General features: G+C 36.4%; 1 protein-coding gene across 2 annotated transcripts in view; it reads right to left on the bottom strand.

Annotated features, from left to right (window-relative positions):
* Positions 1-21,930, bottom strand: part of PREP (prolyl endopeptidase) — a 292,033-nt gene that overhangs the window by 12,017 nt on the left and 258,086 nt on the right. For both annotated transcript variants that reach the window (XM_069077132.1, XM_069077131.1), the window contains 4 exons: positions 12,258-12,394; positions 7,223-7,317; positions 4,477-4,608; positions 1,479-1,635 (listed from right to left, as the gene is read on the bottom strand). In XM_069077132.1, coding sequence (XP_068933233.1) covers positions 1,479-1,635; positions 4,477-4,608; positions 7,223-7,317; positions 12,258-12,394 — 521 coding nt within the window. The remainder of the gene's footprint in view (positions 1-1,478; positions 1,636-4,476; positions 4,609-7,222; positions 7,318-12,257; positions 12,395-21,930) is intronic.

The following is a 21,930-nucleotide window of genomic DNA, read 5'->3' as shown; positions in this document are numbered from 1 at the left end:
TAGTATTATTAGTTTTACATTATTGTAGCAATTGTATCTATTGTTTTTCTTGATCTACCTCGCTCTATTTTAGCCTATACTCAGCCACCACCCTGGTGCAGGCTCTCACTATCTCATACATGGACTACTGTAATAGCCTGTGCTGTGTCTGCCTGCATCAAGCTTCTCCTCACTCCAATCTACCCTCCTTTCAGTCACCAAAGTGATTTTCCTAAAGCATAGGTCAGACTATGTCACCCTCCTACTCCATAAATTCCAGTGGTTCCCAATCACCTCCAGAAACAAAGACAAAATCCTCTGTTTAGCATTCAAAGACATTCATAGCCTAGCTTCCCTTCTACCTTTCCAGTTCACCTGACTCTCTGCCACATACTCTTTGTTTCAGTGACACAGGTTTCTTGGCTGTTCCATGAACAAAACATTCCAACCCTTAGCTCCAGATATTTTCATTGGCAGCCCCCCTTCCTGGAATGCCTTCCTCATTTCTGCCTCTTGGCTACCTTTAAGTCTCAACTAAAATCCCACCTTCTAAAGGAAACTTTTCTCAACCTCCCATTTCTAGCGCCTTCTTTCTCTCAATTATTTGCTATTTCTCTCGTACAGCTTGTTTGAACATACCCGTTCATTTGTTGTCTTGTATGTTCCTTGAAGGCAGGGACTGTCTTTTACCTCTTTTTGTATCCCTAGGGCTTAAGCACAATGCCTGACATACAGAAGATGCTTGACAGACGTTTGACTGACATGTCTGTATGTATACACCTAGTATAATCTATGGTGGTTTTCTTTTGAAGGAACTGACAAGCAAGTTTGCCTTTCTGTCTTGCTGTAGGGTTTTGAGAAGACATATGGATGTAAGGTGGACAAGTAATATTGGCCTTTATGCTTTTACTCCTATCAGGAATTCGTTTTTTTCTATTTTCTTTTAAAAACTGGTATGGGAAGAGGAAAGAAATGAATCTTAGCAATGTCTGCTATAAGTTTAGACAAGATCATCAGGGAGATGGAGATCAGAAACCTGCTATGATCTATTATATCTACATGGTAAATTGTGCCCTACCTTTGCTCTCATTTTAGCACTAAAATATCTACTCTTCCTAAAATGTAGGGATGAATTTTCTCCTCAATATTGAGGGTTAAGGAAAGTGAGAGCAATAAACTGTGTAAGCACTATATGAAAAAGCTATTAAGTGTTGTGGCCAATCTTGATTCCAAAGACAAATGGGGAGACATTTCTCTTTTCTTGGCAGAAAGGGAGGGGGACCGACCACATGTATAGAATCAGGCAAAACCACCAAAGCAGTACTCTGTGGAGGAAGAAGTGCTGTGGCAGGGGAGGGAGTGGTTTTTGGTAAGGGAAGGCAATGTTTTAAAAAGCATAAATAAAATATTTTTTAAAAGGCTATTAGAGAAAAACTCACTTCAGAACTGTACAAATCAAAGCATTAACCATTAGATAATAAATGAAACAAGAATCTTACTTGCTAAGCCATTCAAAATGTTCTTTTGTATCAGAGCAACCATAGTCAGTGGTCCAGGCATGGCCAATGGTATACTTATGGAACTTGAGCATGTCCATTACTCCAACTTGGGCAATGACACAACCGAAGAGGTCAGGGCGTTGATTAGCACAAGCAGCTAAAAGGAAGAACAGAAGGGCAGACAGATTGAACCTCAAGTTATATGAGAATTATTAAAACAAATTATGACCCAAAAGGCCCATGGCCACGAATATGACCCTTTTTGTAGCTCACAGATCTTTAAGCTAAAAGAAACCTCAGATTAATCTGTCTAATCCACTCATATTATAAATGTAACTGAGGCTAAGGGATTACATCACTTAACCAAATTCACACAACTAGCTAGAGAACAAACTAGGTCGACCTCAGATCTCCTAATACCTAATCAGTGTTATTTTGCCAATGGATCGTTCCATGCGGTTTATCCTTTGATCCTGGATATTTTATCTCTCTTCCGCTCCTCACATATGTTCCTTTCAGGTAAGGACTCTTCATTCTTTGAACCTACAGTGTACTTTATATACTGTGTTTCCAGTTCCCAGCACAATGCCAGGCACACAGGCACTCAATGAATACTTACTGACTGATTCTTTAACTCTTGTCTAGTCTAGCCATTGTTACCTCTCATAATGACTTTGACATTAATGCAACTCCTCCTCCCAATTTCTTCTTGCCAGTCAACCTTTTATTGTATAACTTCCCCAGTATCATCTTCTTTCTCCCTTCTCATTCTTCCAGTTTTTATCCTTTCTTTTGTGCTAAATCTAACCACCCAGAGAGATCTTTTTTTTAGTAAGGAAGCTGGCCACCTGGGAAAAGAGTACTGAAGGCTCTGGAACAGTTGACTAAGGAGGTAGAGTGATCTTTAGCTAATCCTTGACAATAAGAATAGGATTGTGTGAAGGTCAATAAAGGAGGGGGGGGATGGGATTCACAGAAGAAATGGTAAAAGGGGGAAAGATTTGACTCAACATGGAACATGTTATGCTAGGCACAGACAGACTTCATTTGTAGACACTTTACATACCAAATACTGATGAAAAATTTCAAAGAGGGACAGATGTTTAAATATAATAGGTATGTAAAGATACAATGCAGACCATAAGAAAATTTATGCCTTTTCTGAAATAACCTATTTTTCATATTCATCTCTCTCAAATTTAGAGAAGAATATATTTTTATTACTTAAAGAGAATGGTGCTTATACAATTGTTGTACAACTTTATTTTACTTTTAAGAATATGGGGGAAGTGAAGGGTGGGAGTAGACTAGATTCACAAATTTATTACACGTAGGAGTTAAAGTTTTATATTAACTTAGAAAATAGAATGAAGGATAACACTCAAAAATTGGTATGCTTTTATAGTCAAGAAATGTGAAGACTTGTGCTCAAGCTTTGTGCACTGAAATTTACACAAGCTATTCAAAACCTTATCTTACATGTGGGTTAAAACCAAGTATAATCTAGATACATGAAAATCTGCAGTTTGTAGTGCCTTCTCAAACTATCTGAACTTTTGCATTTCTCCTCTGCAAATCCCACAAATCACAGAACTCCCAACTGGTCCTCACTTTCACCTTGATAGCCAGATCAAATAAGAAAATCTACATGGACATCAACAAGGAAAGCAAGGTATTTCTACTAATCTACTATGAATAAATCTCAGATGATCAAAGAATTTATAAATATCTTGTATATGTAATTATTCCTCCCATGACCTTAGAGAGACTGACACAATAATGTGTGGAATACTGAACATCAACACAACTTATTACTTATAAAATGTTGATTATTTTTCTAAGGTGTCCAAACTGTTTTTAGGATTAAAACAGCCATAGAAAGTTGAAATATATATACTTCAATGAATCAGTTAAGTATATGACATATCAGAGAAACTAATATAAGAAATTCACAGATGAATCTGAGAAGAAAGAATCAGAGAAAGATTCTTAAGACAGTATAATTTATTTGATGGTTATATGTAAAATTACTTGTAAGTTTTTCTTTGAAAAATGAAGTACAATTTTGTTAAATATGGATGATTAATTACATAGTATATTATGATAGGGATAGGCACTGGAACTGTGATTTCACTGCTTTTGGGATTATTGCCTGGATAAGGAAATTTCTCCTACCAATGCAGGGGCTCCTGTAACTGGAGAGGTTGCCCATGGTCACATAGCAAGTATATGTCAGAGGGAGTCTTCCTGGCTCCTAGGTCAGCAGCCTCTCAAATAGCTGATTATCCATGGCAAACTGTGGCAATCACCCAGGAATACAAGCTAACCAATGTTACCTTCATCACAGTATACTTGCCTTGTGCCATTTGTATTTTTATATATCCTGCTGATCTGAAAATAGGTCACACTTGAACATAGCACCTCTAAAATCAGACAACTTTCCTTATGTTAGTATCAAGGAGGTTAAAGCATGGAGAGGATTTTAAATTAAAATGTTTTTGAGGAAATGGTGCATATTTAAGACTGAAATGTAGAAATGGGAACAGTTGATAGAAATGGAGTAGAGGGCTCACGACTCTGCCACCAAAACAGCTGTGTGGCCTTAGACTTTACCTTTCTGGGTCTCTATGTCTTTATCTTAAAAAGGGGAGACAGGGGATTGGGGTAGGAAAGGACAATATAATTTTTATGTTCTCTTTCAGCTTTAACATTTTATGATTCATTCTATGTAAATCCTTCTGTAAAATCAAGCTTCCATAGCACTGCCTCAACTAGTAAGAATAATGCTCAGCACATAGTAGGTGCTAAATAAATGCATGTCCCAACACATTTTTATAAAATACTGAAAATAGTTTTTGAATTGTTTGCCATCTTAGATTATCTGTACATCTTCTCTCCACTGACTAGAATAATCCGAAGAATGTCCTCAAATAAGATTCTCTGAAAACTTACTTAGTATTTAAGAAGCAAGTACAATGAACAGAAATATAAATCTTACCCACTAAAAGTCCTCCATTTGAGCCTCCGTTAATAGTCAATCTCCTTGGTGAAGTGTAACCTTCCTTTACAAGATACTCAGCAGCACATTGAAAGTCATCAAAACAGTTTTGCTTTTTGCCCAGGATACCACCTACCAAAAACAGGGGAGGAAGGGGAGGTACTGAGAGTTCACTCCATAAACCTCATAATACCACACATTCAAAAGAAACTTACAACAAGGTAAAAAAAAAATTTCAGCTCAAGGAAATGATGAGATAATTGGGTATGCCCCCAACCCCAATGCTTTCTTGAGTCCTAAATAAAAAAATGCTTGCATTATGGAACAAGTGGGCTATAATTCACACTAACAGACTTGTGGGACAGATTCTGTTACACATCTTTAATGACCCCATTCAAATATGAACTTAATATCATGTGAAAACTTATAGAAAACCTTTTCAATATGTAATATTTTCCTGATTTGTTATAATTAAAAGACCAATATTACATTTCCTTTCAAAAGAATGTCAAATAAAACAAGAATTTCCATATAGAGGGAAGAACAGAAAAAGAAGATTGTACATAGAACCTGTGTATTTCTATCATGTATAGCCTGCTTTTCTTTTTAAATATATTGTTAATTAAGCATGTAAACTTTTTTTGTTTTTTAATGTACTAATTTATTTTTTAGTTTTTCAACATTTACTTCTATAAGTTTTAAGTTTTCTCCCTCTTTCCCTCCAAGACAGCATACAATATGATATGGCTCTACACAGTACATTTCCATGAAGCACATTTTCAAATCAGTCATGTTGCACAGAAGAATTATTCTCCCTCATTTTTGTTTCAGTGTGCCCCAGCCTTTTTTGCCCTCAAAAATGAGAAAAGGAGTGCCTTCTGAGTTGGGGGTACAGGAAGCATAATAAGTTTGATTTGAGGCCTGCTAAACTTAGGGAGGTGGAACAATATTTATGTGAAGATTTACTAGAAGCTGTTTTATATCTACACGAGCCAAAAACACAATTTTCAACACCACTGAAAAGTTCTTTAACTTCTCAGGTCCTTGGAGGGAAAAGCCAACTCCCTCAAATAAGAGCTTATATCGCTGGAAATGTATAAAAAGAACTAATACTATGCCTCTTCTGAGATTTGGGGCTTTTCCATTCATTTTCAAGCCATTTCCCTTAAGTGTAAGACCAGAGGAAACAATAAATGAAAAGGAGAAAAGTTTATTGAATTACTCTGGATACTCGGTCTGGGAAAAAGTCAAAATTCATAGGCACACCCTCAAAAGAAAGAACATCAAAGTTGCCTATGAAATGAACAAAAAGTAGATACATATATAATTATGCATCTAAGACGAACTACTTCTGCAGAAATCTGATTAAGGATGAAGTAATAGAACTAAAGAAGTTTTTTTTTTACACATCAAAATAAATGTTATTAAGATTTTAATAAGAAACCATGGGAGAAACAAATCAGCTATGATTACTTAGCTTTAAGATATATTACTTGTAACATAGAAGTGACTTTTTTAAGCGACTATTACATTTTTAAACTCAATTATCAGCCACCTTCCAGGCAAAAGATTTGCTTTTAAAATTTATCACACTGCAAATATGATTGTTTTACAGTAAAAAACAACAGGGATATTTCTAGCCCTAGTACTCAATCTCAGTTTGGTCTAGGGAAAGTTTCTAAAGTCAAGCTCTAGTTTATCAGTCCAATTTAAGTTTAGGTCCTGGGTGGTGGAGGAAAAGAACAAATATTTTGCTTAAGTTTGGGAATGGAGTTAAGCCAAAAAGTCATGGTCATGGGAAATGTTTTAGTCTCAGACTGTTGTGTTCAAAATGAAAGAAACTGGGTGAAATCTCTGGCCCTGGTGCTTTGAGTGCTGGGCCCTGAACTCTGATACCTACTAGCTGCTTTTGCCTGTATTTTCAAGTTGTTAACATTCCCACTAAATTTTATTTCTCCCTGATTACTGAGTTTCATTTGAAGAGGAAAACCGAGGCACTTGCCTTTGGGCAGACCATGTGATTTAAGGGTGAAGATGTCCTGACCTGCTAGGTTGGCTTGTACATAGTCCTAACTATATAAAATAGCTGCAAGAGACTAACCCTGGCCTTCACACAGCTAGTTAGTTTGGGATAAAAAAGTACATTTCAAAGAAGGCTAACACCAGAAGTTTTGAGTCAAGGAGAAAAACTGTTCATCATGAAACTGTTAGCTACGGGATGACTTTAAAAAAATATCTAGTTTCTCACTCAAAAGTTTGTATTGAGTAAATTATCTATAAAGGGTTATCTTATATATGGTTTCAAAAATAATCTTTACTGATATCCTTTGTTCTGCATCAGCTACATCCCCCTTCTCAAGAACTATTCCTTATAATACAGAGAATAAGGGAAAAATAGTGAAATTAAACACGACATCAAAAAAGTCAGACATAGGCAATATACCTATAGGAATCCACCTCTAAAAGATGACCTCCACATATTTTAAGAAACCAACAATGTAAACAATTTTGGTTATTTTTTTTTGCAGAAATAGCTTGGAAATCTGGCTATTATATATTCCAATTGTAAAACAACATATGTGGAAAAGGAAAAATAAAAAATGGGCAGGTGTTGATACATGTGCAGAGATGTCTATATTTTCTTTGTCAAACAAGCAGGGTTAGGCTAAGGGAGGGGTAGGAGTAGAAAAAGTAAAAAAAAAATCACAATGTCATTGTTGATTAAAACATTTTGTTTTTGCCTTACCTTTGTGCCAGGTCTCTCCATATTCACCCCCTCCTCTAATGTTAGCTATTGCTAGCACACCACCCATGTGCCTCACAAAAATAAGCCTGGATACACTGTGAAACAAACAAAAAGAACAATTATCTTTAGTTACTTTTCTAGCTGCTGGTGTTATTTCCTTTCCTCTCAAAAACATAAACTGCACCTAAACAACCCAAAAATGCTCTGCTGCAAGTGGCATTATTTAAACGTGGAGCCCAGAATGATCACATAATTAGACAATTTAATCAGACTATATAATTTTTCCTGAGTGATGTCTGGCTATTAAGCCCTACCACAAATTTTCATTTGAGTATCTAGTGCTTCTATTTCTCTGTATTTGCAAATACATCACTATGCAGAATAGCAATAAATACTTCATAAAGGTGTGAATATGATACAGGGACTACTGGATCAAACTGAATGTATTTTTCTACAAACATCTGGGTGTATTAAATAATGCTGGTGGCTAAAGTCTTAGAAAAGATTTTCTTAGAATTCTGACCAAGGTCATTATTATCGTTATTTTCAGAAGCTTTATGTACCTTGCCTTTAATATACTTTGTTACTTTAAAAAAGTTATGAAATATTTAGTCAGCATATATTTAGAAAAGAGGCACTGTATAAAGATACATGATGCTTGTCCTTTTTAGGTTGCAACTCCAGTCTCTTATTTCCAACTAATAATATTAGCTGGATGTCTTTATCTAGAAGTCTCCTCTCCCCAAAACTTGATGTTATAGGACATCATTCTTCATTCAAAAAGTAGCTTCCAAATACCTGTGACAAAGTCCAAACTCTATTTCACCTGGAATTCAAGACCTTATACAACCTAGCACAAAGCTACTCTCATTGCTTTTCATATATACAATATTACATGCAAACTGGACTAATGCTTTCATTACATAGACAGTGACTCCATTATTAAATTCCATGATCCAGAGAGCGATATAAGACCACCTGGAGAGATAAAACTTTGAGCAGAAAAGATAACCTGTTAACTGGAACATGCCCAAGAAATTGCAAAGCTTCTTCTTTAAAAAATGATTTCAAAATTATGATAAATAAAGGCAGAAGCTCGTCTTTTTTAATTCCAACATTCTACAAATATTGCTGTATGCCTGGGGACATTAAGAATATAACAGTCTCCAAAGGATTCCAAATGAATATCACACAGAGAGAAATGGAGAAGCACAAGGTGGAGGTAAACAGGCTGTAGTATGTGATAAAATGAAGAACTCTAAAGATCAAGAGTAAAATATACTATCAAGGAATTATGTAATAGGAAGAGAAGGGTTTTTTATGTGATGAGAACATGAGATAACAGGTAGAAAGCCAGAAGGTTTCATTGATACCCTGAGGATGTCAGGAGAAAGGTCACAATCCTGTTAAATGGATTCCACGTGATGAGCTTAAGGCAGGACATGGGCAAGTAACACACAGTTTGGAGAGGCATGGGTGGTTTTTGATCTGTATCTTTAGAGGGAACTTTCTAACCATAGATCCACCTGAGAATTTGAGTTGGTTAACCATGGCCCAGTTAATACCTTTACAACTATAAAATTACTAGCTTATTAGCACAGTGACTGGCAGATAGTAGGCATTATATAAATGCTTGCTATTATTATTAGGTCCCCCCTTCCAGTTTTTTCCTCTTTACTATGTTCTATATGTTATGTTCATAGTCAACTTCCTATAAAACAAGATATATATCACCTCTATACAGAAGAAAGAAAAAAAAAAGACAATGACTTCCTTTTACCTAATAACTAAAGCCCAAACTTCTTATCTTGGCATTTAAGGACCTTCACATATTTTAGCTGGGATTCTGGTTATCAACATACATTTTATCACCCTCAGATGACTTAAGTTCCCTGAGGGCAGGAACTACATTGTTTTTTAATTGTTAAAATCAAAGCCCCCTGCATAAAATAAGACCTTAAAAAAAATAACATTCAGTATATTATTGGAATTAACTTTAATAAGCGCTCTGTAACTAGGGAAAGCCAGAAGGCAAGAGGAAAAAGAACTCATATTCTGTTATCATTTTCTCCTTGGTTTCTCTTAATCTACTATGGGGATTCCAAATTCTTCAATTTTCAGGGATTCTCTGAATCTATTTCTTGATAATGCCAAAGGCTTCATGTTTATGTCCTGTACTGACAGCTAGACAGTAAGCTCCACAAGAGGAGGGAGTGTGTCTTCATACCCCAACAAATAACTAGCAGGCACTCAAAAAGAAGTTGTGAAATGTTAGTGATAATTCATAAATTACCTGAATTTGGCTTTACAGTCTGTGTTGGAATGGGTGGTCTAAACTAAATTCACAATGTGGTAGTCATACAGTTCACAATACCATTCATGGGAGGGACATATATTGCAAAGGTGTTGGATAGATTTCAAATAATCTAGCCAAAGGCCAGTCATTGAGGGTGGGAAAGCCTAGGAAATAAACTGCATGTTTTAAGAGGATGGGGGAAAGATAGGAAATTTCTTTTTTAAAGAGTTGAATTTCAAATAACTGAATGTAAAGGTCTTTTATTTAAGAACAAAAACCTGTTTAATGTACATATATATTTGTTTTTTACAAGAAACAGGAAATTAAAAGTCAAGTTTGCAGAGAAAAAAAGGATATATAACTGTCTCTTACATGAAATGCCTCAAACCTGGATAATGTGAATTTTTAAAAGAAATACTGGAAAATATTCACAGAAATGATGGGAGAACTGTCAAAAAATAATGAATTCTGTGTTGTCTGAATATTTAAACAGAAAATGGTCATACTCTGCATAGAAAATGTACTTAATATTGGATGTGATGATCACAACGGTTTAATAACAGATTCTTAGTACTGTTGAAGTGTGCAATTATCGTGTGAAACATCATTTTCTCTACAGGGCACCCCAACAGTGACTGCTGCTATCCAGACCCCAGTGATAGCAAGCCTACAATATTGGGGAGCTCCCACATTAGGGCTGAACTACAAGGAGGACGCAACTTTACCCCCAAGTACATAATCCATAGCTTGTCCCCAAACTATAATCCCAATTATAGAAACTTGAAAGTTCTAGACTAGCAATCTAGCACCTGTGATGTGAGCAGCAGTAAGATAAAGAACGCCAAGTCTGTTTCCTAAGTTAGATGATTTCTAAGGTCCCTCCCAGCTCTAAATGCTAAAAACTTCTGTAGTAAATAAATTATGAATATTTGAATAAAGCAAATAGTTCTCCTCACTAACAGGCCCTGTGATTTTTTGTTGTTGCTGCCTATAAACATTTCTGGGAAAGATGGAAGGCTTCAACAAATGGTTATCTGATACAAAGAGAAAAGCCTGTATGTTTTTTTAGATGCCTAAATCATGAATTGTGGAACCAGACTCACATTAGGAATGCAAATGTTTTCTATATACACACACACACACGTATATGTATACACACATGTAGTATGTGTATATACACACACTCAGACATAGGCATACACGTACATACATACATATACCCAAACACAAAATAAGTGAGAAAAATTTTGAAAGGCAAGGTAAAAGATGTATTTTATGCCAACAGTGTTCACTAATCTAATTCAATCAACAATTATCTACTGAGCACCTATGTCTAATAGCACCAGGTTTGGTGGTAGAAGCAGGCCATGTAAAAAACAACTTCGGTGTAAGGAACACATAATGGGAGGGTTGTTACCTTCAGGCTAATGAAAGGCATCTGAGCTGCAGCCCAGATGGTCATATGAGGGTGTCTACAAGAATATCCTCTAATCCAGGAGTTCTTAACCTGGGAAATAGGAAATTGCTTCAAAAATATTTTGATAACTATGGTTTGAATAAAATTGGTTTCCTTTATCATTCTACATGCTTGACTGATGGCATCAAACAACATTATTCTGAGAAGGGGCTGATGACACAAAAAAGGTTGCAAAGACCTGTACTAGTCACAAGGTACTCGTGCTCATAGCATATGAAGCCAAAAGCTGTCCATCACAACACTGGGAAAACCTAATGCCAAGAACTTCTCTTCCAAAATCATAAAACATTTGCAGTTCTGCCCATTTTAAAGTTAGCAGATGAAATGTCTTTTCTCAAAGTCTCTCTAAATATCATGATTCCAAATGAGCAAGAGTAAAGCAATAGAATAAGGATTTTTCATTTCCCGAGTCCAATAACTGGGAATATAGTAATGATATTCCTTTCTTCAATAAGCTGCAAGTTAAAGATCTGAAAGGGATAGAAATAAGGCAACGTGCATCCTTGCTTACCTTTCCCTACAAGGAACAGACACTTTAATAAATGCGCATTAAGGCAGTTCCTAACATTGACCTTAAGCCTGTGATTCAAGCCAATCATGCTGTTATCAGCAATCTGGGTTATGATTTTTTCCCTCAAATGTAAGTGGTACAATGAAAACAGCAATGGATGGAGTCATGGGACCAGGGTTTCAATCCATATTTTGTCTCTTAGCCATTCCATCATTCTGAGTAGAATTCTATGTTTCTATCTATAAAGTAAGAGGGAATAAACTACCTGACTTCCAAGATTCCTTCCAGTTTTAAGTCTATGATCCTGTAATGCAAATCACGTCAGAACAAATGTAGAGAAGAGGAGAAATAAGATTTCTATGATAAATATTCAGCTTTCTGGTTCCTACAGAACAAATCCCTAAGACGATCACTGAGAGTATTTCCATTGATCTTTACATTTCAAAAACTACAGGGCCTGCTCAGAAAACAAAGCAAAACACCAGAAAATGAGTACTTATTGATAAGGACACTTCTAAGTCAAAAGGAAATGCTTAATTTATATCAGGAAAAAGAAGTGATTATCTCATCATGATTATTAAATTCAGAGATTATATTAGAACACCTGAATAAAATGACTTTGAGAGGTTCCCAAGTGAAAATTCCTTTTACTTATCTTTAAAGGTAATCAAGTCTGATGATTTTTCTGTGGGGATCTATAAATTGGGATAACAAACAAAACTCTGCGGTCTCAAAAGTATTCTACATTTACCTGTAGCTTGGTGTAATAGATATATTGAAGCCCCCATAGCCATACAAGAAAGCAGGGTGAGAGCCATCTAATTTAATTCCTTTCTTATGCACAATGAACATTGGGATCTTCGTGCCATCTCTGCTGGGGTAGAACACCTAGGACAAGAGAGAGGATAAGTTTAGATTCAGTATGATACTTTTTGTACCATGTAAGCACTCCCGTACTCTTCGAGCGGAAAGTCTGAAAAGAAATAGTATGGATGGCCCATTTTTTTCTAGAGCTGAGAGTCAGAAAGCTAGCTGGAAAAGTGGACAGAACTTGGGCTGTGGTGTCAGAAAGACCTGAGTTCGAAGCCTGAATCAGACACTTCTTAGATGAGTGACTCTTACGGTGAATCACTTAGCCTTTGCTTCTTTCAGTTTCCCCATCTATAAAATGGAGATAATAACACCACCAATCTCCTGGGGTTGCTGTGAGGATAAAATGAGATAATATAAATGCTGTTGTTGTTGTTAAGCTTTAGTCCTTGCTTTCCCAATATCTAGCAGTGTCACTACAAATAATTTTACTTCTACAGGCTTCAGTTTCCTCATCTGTAAAAGGAAGGAGTCCCCCCAACTTTCTATATGCCTTTTTGCATCTGTCTCTCTTCCATCAATTAACAAACAAACTCTTGAACTAAGGAACAGGCTATCTCCTACTTTGCTGTTATACACCATGGCTGACGGGGATGGGAGGAGAGAACAAAGCTTCTCTTTCTCTTTTTCCACACATCATTCCTGAGTGTGAACTTCCTTGAATTTATAATTTAGATTTTTTTCCCTTCAAAGTGGTATGTGGCATGATGATATAGAACCACTGACCAAGATAGCTATTAAAAGTTTTAAAACATTTTGCTTTTTAAAAGCAACTATGATCCAAACTGTCATTTCTGGGATAGAAATCCAACATTCAGTTCACCTTAGAAATCCCTTCAAAGATACAAAACAGTAAGTAATTTTCCTTTAAAAAAAAGTTTTTACAGCTTTCTCTGTAAAGTTGTGTTGTTATTGTCATTACTTTCATTAATTTGGAAGTCACTAGGAATTATCAGTTCCAAGTGGGAGCAATAAATAGGTTAGGCCTGGATGCTTTCAACCAGGAATGACAATCAAAGTTGCTAGGACTGTTTTGAACCTGGGTGGTATTTCCTTTAAAAGTCCTAAGTTTATTTCCAAGTTCTTCAGTGATTCCATGGAGAAAAATCATAGAGAAGAAGAAGTATTAAATACAAGTAGAGGAATGAAAACACTGAATGCATTCTCCACGACCGAAGTCTGCTCTCTGGGAAAACTGAATTTCACTCCAGCACTGCACCTAAGACCACCTTCCCAGCTCAGAAAGCTCCCTTGCTAGGATTTCAGCAGCATGATAGAAGGAAAAGAGCAGAAAACATGTTTGACCCTGGACAAGTCATTTAACTTCTTTGGCTCTTACTCATTTTTAAAATTAAAGAGTTTGACTAGATATCTTCCAAGTTCCCTTCCAGTACCACGTGTCTAGAAACTGAGGTTCAGAGAGGTTACACTGCCAGTAAGTGCCACAGGCAGAAGCTGAACCTAGCTTCTCCTTCACTGCAACAAGAATCTAGCATGATTCTCACAAGTTTGGGCCTATCCCGCAGCTTTCACTCTACTGTCTGAGGACAACTTGAAAATCACTTTAAGACAGAAACATTTTAGAAGACTAAACAATAACTTGAATGCCTGTAGCTCTTTAAGGTTTGGCCAAATGCTGGGATTCATATTTTCTCATTTAGTCTTCTCACCATCCCTGTGATGTAGGTGCTATTATCACCTGCTGTTTTACGGATGAGGAAGCCAGGGGTCAGAGAGAGTACTTAAGGTCAAAGATTTAGAGGTGGAAGGTACCTTAGAGGGCATCTAGCCTAGTCTAAACCTCCTCAACACACCTCCCCTCCCCCCAACTTACAGATAAGTATATGGATGCCTTTAGAGGTTAAATGACTTACACAGGATCATATAGGTAGCAAGTATAGGTAATAAATGGCAGAACTGGGGATTGAACTGAAGTTTGTGGTACCTTAAGTTTTTTCTACTGTAAAACAAGTGCTTCTTAATCTTAAGAACTATGGTCAGTAGTTGTGGAATGTATTCCTCTGCCTACCCTTCTGTATCCAATTCAGCTATTTAAAGATTTTACCATACCAAAACTATTGTGGGAATTGTCAAGAAGTGGAAATAACTAGTTTAGAAAGGAGTAAGTATTGAATGGTTAGAGAGAGGAAGGTCATAGCTGAAAAAAGCTGCTGCTAAAAACCTTGGATCTTTTCTTTTAAACTAGCAGAAACAACTGCATCAAATTGCATCTATCTTTGGAAAGAAATTTTTGATACTGCATGTGTCATATTAAACAAGCTGATGTATAAAATTAAAGCAAACTGAAAAGCAGTTTTGGAATCAAAGAAAGCCCATTCTAGAAAATAAAAAATAGATAGAAGGGACAGGGTTTTATTTAAAGGGAACTTTTAAAATTCATGTTTGAAAGAACTAAGAGAGTGACTGTGTAGGTGGGTGGGAGGAAATGTGCAGCAAGATAAATACATTTAAGTGATTGGCTAGATCTAATGAGCTAAAATATAGAGGTTTGTTTCAATTCAGAAGTAGAAGAACAGAGAGCGCTGAAGGATGCACAATAATCACCTCTAGAAAGCAGACTAGCAAAGAGTCTCATATGATATTACTTTGAATCATCTGAACAAGATCAGAACAAAAAATAAAAAGTGTTTTTTACATGACTACACCAGGTTACAAAATTTAGAATAGACTGTAATTTAGTATTACATCACCATTACTAAATAATAATGGATTTGGAATTCTGTGCCTCAACAAGGGCTACCATATAAAGAAGTAATATTGAAGGAGTCTACTACTTAAAAATTGTTTTCCTGGAGGGGTGAAGGGCAGCTGGGTCAGTTGAAATTACTGGGGAAACGAGAATGACAACTGCACAAAAAGGAGATGGTTGGAGCTATGGGTCTTAGGGCCATTTAAGAACTTTGAAATAAAAGACTGTATCAGTAACAAAGAAAGACAGTGTGACTAAGTGAAGAAAGGCCTAGGCAGGCTAAGAATGGGGAAAGTAAATGTTTAAATCCTGCCTCAATACATATTTACTAAATGAGTATGGACAATTCCTTTAAAATACCCAGGGCTCTCGGCAACTCTTTAAGATAATAACAGCTAACGTTTATATAGCCCTTTAAAGTTGGAAAGCATTTCACTAGTGTTGTCTAATTTGATTCTCACTATTATCTCTATTTTAGAGGCTGAGGTTAGATGACTTGCCCAGGGTTACATAGCTAACAGTTCCTGAGGTAGGATTCAACATGTGACTACTCTGGAAAGTGTAGGATTCAACATGTGACTACTCTGGAAAGTGGAAAACTGCTACCTAAATGTAGGCTACTCACAGAGTGCCAAAGCTAGAAGGTTAAGGTTAATATGCATTCATTCTATAACACTTGGAGTAACTAAGAATCCAGCCTGGGCTGAAGAACGTCAGTGACTTCTTCAGGAGCCCAATCTACTTTTGGTCAATGCTAACTGTCAGTGAGTTTCCCCACTTAAGTAGAAATTTGTCTTCCTATATAGCTTTTACCTACTGGTCCCTGTTCTGCTTTTCTGAATCAATCCCTGTCATCCACATGAAGACTTCTAAAGACTTACAAGAGTAATTCTGGTTTGAGATACTCCCTTATCTAAAAATCAGTGAAAAGATGCACTAAGGGATCACAGAAAGTAAACCAGGTGTAGCCTTTAGTAACACGACAAAGCTTTCAAATTACAGAAGAAAACTCAGGACCAGAAAACTGAAATGACTTGGTCAAGAGCAAACAGGTATTAAGAAAGGCTTATAGATCATACCCCTAAAGCTGGAGGAAATCCTAGAGACCATCAAATCCAAGTCTCTCATTTTATTTTTGTTTTGAGACTGGGTCTTTCCACCTCACCCAAACTAGAAGTGCCATGGCCCCTCAGGTAATGATCCCAATGCTGATGGGCAGAGATACCTTAACCTGTTGTTTTTCTGACTTGGGCTGGTTCATACCTCCTCAGGAGGCCTAGTGGCCTTCTGCACCTAGGGGAAGTCACTGGGACTAGACTTATTAGTATCTTTTTTTTAAAAAATTTTTTTTATTTAAAATTTTATTTATTTTTGCTTTTTTGGAGGGCAATTGGGGTTAAGTGATTTGCCCAAGGTCACACAGCTAGTTTTTGTGTTAAGTGTCTGAGGCCGGATTTGAACTCAGGTCCTCCTGACTCCAGGGCCGGTGCTCTATTCACTGTGCCACCTAGCTGCCCCCTAGACTTATTAGTATTAACATTCAACTGGCTTTAGCATTCCTGTAGCTCTGAATTCCTGAAATCAAGACATCCTCTAGACTCAGACTCCCCAGCAGCAGAAACTATAGGTATAAACAGACCCACCACCATGCCCAGGCCCCCTTTTTGTACAGATAAGAAACTGAGGCTCAGACATTAGAAGACCTACCCATGGTTACGTCATAGGCAGGATTTGAACTCGGGTATCCTCCAAGAACAGAACTCTTAATACTTCCTTTGGAAGAACTGTATTTGAACCAGGACTTCTGACTTCAAACATGATTTTCTTTCCACTATGCCATGATCAATGGGGCAGGTTACAGTAATTGGTTCACTGATCTATTATGCGATCCAGAAAGTCTTAGCCTTCTCTGTTGTCACTGTTCACTAAATAAAACACAGCCCTTGATCACTGGTAACCATCAAGTAACTGACTCAAAGGTTCATATACTGATGTATTCTTGTTCCCAGTTTCCTGACAGTGTTTACTGATTCAGCCTCTCCATCACATTGTAAGGCTCATCTTTACCCTACAGTTTCCCTACCCCCAGACCTATTCCTAGGTGAAACCAAAGGAGACAAAACTCAGATTTAGATTGAAATGAACATCAGATACCAAAATAAGAACAAGATAGCCTTAACCAGTTAGAATATTCTGAAGCTTTGTATTTATGTGTCTAAGCATGAAACCAAGTGGCTAGTGATACATGTTATCTCTGGCAGATAAGACTGAACTTCATGTCTAAATTCAGTAATGCTACTTTCTTCTTTTTAAATTAGTCTTGTTCAAGGGTGGGCTGGGAGGGTGGGGATTAGGGAGTAGGGTGGAATTAAGAAGGATCAATCTATTTGCTTTATTCTGCTAGATAAAAATATTACTTGGTATTGGTAGGTAAGTAAAATAACAAGCACTGCACCAGGAAGTGAGGAGACCTGGGTTCCACTCCTATTACTGCCACTCAGTAACTGCGTAGTCCTCAACAAATCACTTCCCCTAAACCTCAGTTTGTCCACTTGCAAAATGAAGGTGTCGGACCACACAATTTCCTAAGGATATCTCTCAGTTCTCATAATACATGAAAGGGAAACCTCATAGTACTTACTATATTCAATTGGACTCTGATTACTAAATGGGCCAAAGAATTCAGGACAAGGATTCATTCAGTCCAGGGGTTTTTAACCTTTTTGTGTGCCATGAAGCCCTTCAGCAGTCTGGTAAAGCCCCTCTCAAAAAAAAATTTTTTTTTAATAATTGAAGGAAAAGCTAAATTTCAGTTAGATATAAGTGAAAATAAAGATGTAATATTTATTTCAATCCACATTCTTGAACTTTCTGAAATCTACTCAAAGACCTCAGGTTAAGATTCCTTGATTTAGTCTAACTCCCTGTAGCAGCAAGCACCCCAAGCACGTCCTCAGTTTGCTGCTACCACAGGTTCTTGGATCTGCTTTGATAAAGGAAAGCAACTCAAAATGGGTTAACAAGCTTACTTTAATCAGTCAGATGTATATCATTTACCTACTTCAGGGGAAAAAGATCAGCACCCCGAACTTCAGAACATACAGACAGAATTATCAAGACAGAAACAGGTCAAATAGACAGCTTTCCAAACTGTCCAACCATTACATCCATACCCAGTCAACATCTGGGTTTCCACATCTGGGTTTTTTCAAAGCCGGGGGACTCTCAACAACGGCTTCCCAGAATTCAGATCAAATCACAGAATACTTCTCAAAGTGAGTCCCAAAACAAAGCCTCACATCAGGGCTTATATAGCCTTCTCCTGGCTCAGAGAATGTAACAACCTTTTGGACCCACTGGCCAATCAAAAAGTATCAACTGAAAAACAAGCCTCCCACCCCAGGCTTCTGGTGCACTTTAGCCTAGGGGCAGGGAAGATCTTTAAAATTTACATTCTTATTACACTCCCTCACTCCAGAAATGAGAAAACTAAGGATCAGAGAGAGAAAGTAACCTACCCAAGGCCTGAATTATTTTAAAGGAAAAAATAAAAAATAAAACTGACAAACACAGGACCTGAGAGATGAAGCAATGTTAAAAGCTGTACAAGACAACAGAGATCAGCTAGTCTAATCCTCTTAAAGGAGTGGTAATAAATACAAATGGCTCATCAAACAAAGGTCATGTGTTAATTATAGTTACAGCAGAGTGAGACTAGAATTCAGATCTCCCATTTCAGTGTTTTTTCCTTTGATGCCATGTAATATATTTAATTTATGCCATTATTCTAGAGATTCAATCAAGCTATAATTCTACAGTGGAGTTCACTTAGGACATCAAGTATTTTGGTTGCTGAGGAATTAACAATGTACCAATACAATAAACTCTTAAATGCTGAATTTCATTGCCTTTTCTTAAAAAGCAAAATAAACTTACCATCTTGACATTAATTATACAGAACAAAGAATAAGAGCCAAATGTCATTTCAGCAATAGTGTTCCCATTTTTCAAGATCCATTTCTTTCCTGGCCTCCCTGACCCTTTTGGAAAGTGGACTTACAGTAGTTTGAAAAACAGGAGCTACGCCAGTAACTAATGGAGAAGTCTGTTTAGAAATATGATCCTCTCTTACATGTTAGTTAACAAGTATCTGTATGTTGAATACTAATTATAAAATAAAACACTATAAGCTGCCAGGGTATTTAGCTTTTAGAAATCAATTTCAATATTATTTAAACAAAGTCTAGCAAATCCAAGTCACTTCAAAAACAAAAACGAATTCTACTGGGAATCTTAAGAAAAACTCTGTAAACATTACATGTGCTCATAGCTGTCAGTGAAATTTAAAAGAGATTCTAATTATTTTTGCCCATTTCAAACTAGAATATTTCAAAAGGCTGGTTAATAATATTATTCAGAGACAGCATCCTAGAGCTGACTCCATCAAGTGAACTAAGAAACAATTTCTTAAAAAGGGAAAAAAGAGAGGGGGACTAGAGGTCTCATGGTTTAGACATGCAGTAAATATTTCCACTAAGAACTTCAATTTTACAGAGGCACTAACTACCCCCAAATGGCTTAGGTCCTGGCACCACGTGTGGCAATGAATGGAAACTACTGAAATTATATGACAACTTGATATAAAATTAGAGTTTTTATTTAAACAAATGATAATTAAAACAGCCTCCTCTTTTAAAAGAGTAGTAAAAATAATAAATCAAGGTAGCATTCCTATACTACTGCTATCTTCACTGAAATAAATTTATGATTACTCCTCCTGAGATGAATAAATCTGGAAATAAAATCAATTCAGTTAGGACACTGCAATACGAGAAACTAATCTTTTTAAATAGGCAATTTTTAATAGATGATTCAATCTGGTTCAGATTTGGTGTTATGTAAATACCATGGATTATTTACGCTCATCAGTAACGGGAAGTGCTTCTATTTGAGAGATGACTACAAAGGGCAAGCCTTAAGGAGACAAGAATGTCCGGGGATACCAATTCTGGCCTAATTTTAGACTCTGACAGGTTTTCTGGAGAATGTTCATAAAAAGGTGTTGCTGTTTCCCTCTCTATCAGGGCTGAAAGAAATACATTGGTGTTGCTTGTTATTTATTATTATATCATTTATTTTGTTAATAAATCTGCAAGAAACTTACCTAAATGAACTTTCATTGTAAACGCGTAGAATCCCAAGACATGACATTAGATATAACTACTGGGAGAAAAAGGGAACATAGCCTTTGTGCCTCAATTAACTAAAAGTATAAAAATAAAAACAAACACATGAAAAATTGCCAGATGTCCAGAGAGGTTTCTTTAAAGTAAACTTCTTCACTGCAGTTAAGTTAAAAATATTTGCCTAACATTAGGGCATTGTAATGTACAGTTATAGTTTCCAGATACTGAACTTTCTGAGGAGGAATAAAAAGAGTTTAAAGTTACCTTTGGAATGGAATTAAGAAGGGAAAAGTTCCTCAAAAATTACTGTTTACCTTTTAAATAATATTACCTGGTCTTTTTATGTTAAAAAAGAAAAAAAATTAAGGTATTTGGCTAATGTAAAAAATGTTACATATAAAAATAGAAATTTTTTTTTCTTAGTTTGTTGTTTGTCCTTTGTTCTCAAAGAGGAACGTGACATCAGGAAGGTGATGCCATGACTTGCAAGTTAATTGGATTTAAGTGACAGAGAGCTGTGCAAAGTCACAGGCCTCACTTTATCCTCTGGAATTGTCTGGGTCCAGTGGCAAGATATAGATCAGGGTGACTAACACAGATGCAGCAGGAGACCCTGGCCTTTTTAAACTAAGGTTTTTCCCAGATCTCAGTTTGATTGAGGCAACATTTGTTAGATTACTGAGAATTTATTGGAGCTACATACAACTAACAAGTTCTATATGAACTCAGAAAAAAAAAAAACAATCTAGAAACATCCATGCACAGATGGGCATGGGTATATCTTTGATACCAGTAATGACAATCGTTGGAAAAATTCTTTTGTGGGATTCTGCTTCCTTGTCCTAAGCATACAGGGGTTTTTCCTCCCCCTTTTTGGTGGGAGAAGGTAGACAGATCTGGGAAAGCTGCATCCAGAGAAGCCTGCCAAATTTAAAATTCATTTCATCTTAGATGGCAGCATGGTATAATGAACAGAGTGTTGGGCTTGGAGTCAGGTTCAGGGTTTAAAGCAAGTACACAGTTACTAGCTGTTTTGACCTGGTCAGGTCCTAGACCTAACTAGGGCTTCAGAAAGGGACAGGTAGAGGGCTCTCCCTACACTGGCCTAAATCAGTGTATATCATTTGGTAGAGTAATGAATCATTTCAATATCATTTTAAGAATTCTAACAGCTTATTCTTATTATTATCAATGATCCATGTATTATTTTTCAGAATATAAAGTAAAATATAAGGTTTAAAAAATCAGTAAAAATTAAAGTTGTACCTAATACAGATCTAAAACTTTCACAAAATCTACTTGAAAATAATCTTGCTTACTTTACAAGCTTATAGTTTAAAGGACTTTTACATTTATGTAATCTTGATACATAGGCTTATTGTGAATCAGACATTTTAATTAATTTACCTTTTTTAATATCAATGTTGCTGATATTTTAATTTTCAACAAGGGGTGCAAATTGGTAAAAGTTCCTCATGCTGACAAAATCACAGACACTTCATATGTTCACTTTAGGAGCTCATATTAATTTTCCTTAAGAAAATGGGAGATGCTTAGAGTAAGTTCCAATGTTGTTATACCTTCTTGTGGTTTCTAGAAGCCCAAACCCATCAGAGTGTCTAGGAGGAGAGATCACAAGATCATAGATTTAGAGCTAG

Source organism: Petaurus breviceps, unplaced genomic scaffold (assembly GCF_028583685.1).
Source record: "Petaurus breviceps papuanus isolate PSGF00001 unplaced genomic scaffold, PetGlider_PUasm1.0 90977, whole genome shotgun sequence".
Taxonomy (NCBI): Eukaryota; Metazoa; Chordata; class Mammalia; order Diprotodontia; family Petauridae; genus Petaurus; species Petaurus breviceps.
This window is presented reverse-complemented; position numbering and strand designations above follow the sequence as displayed.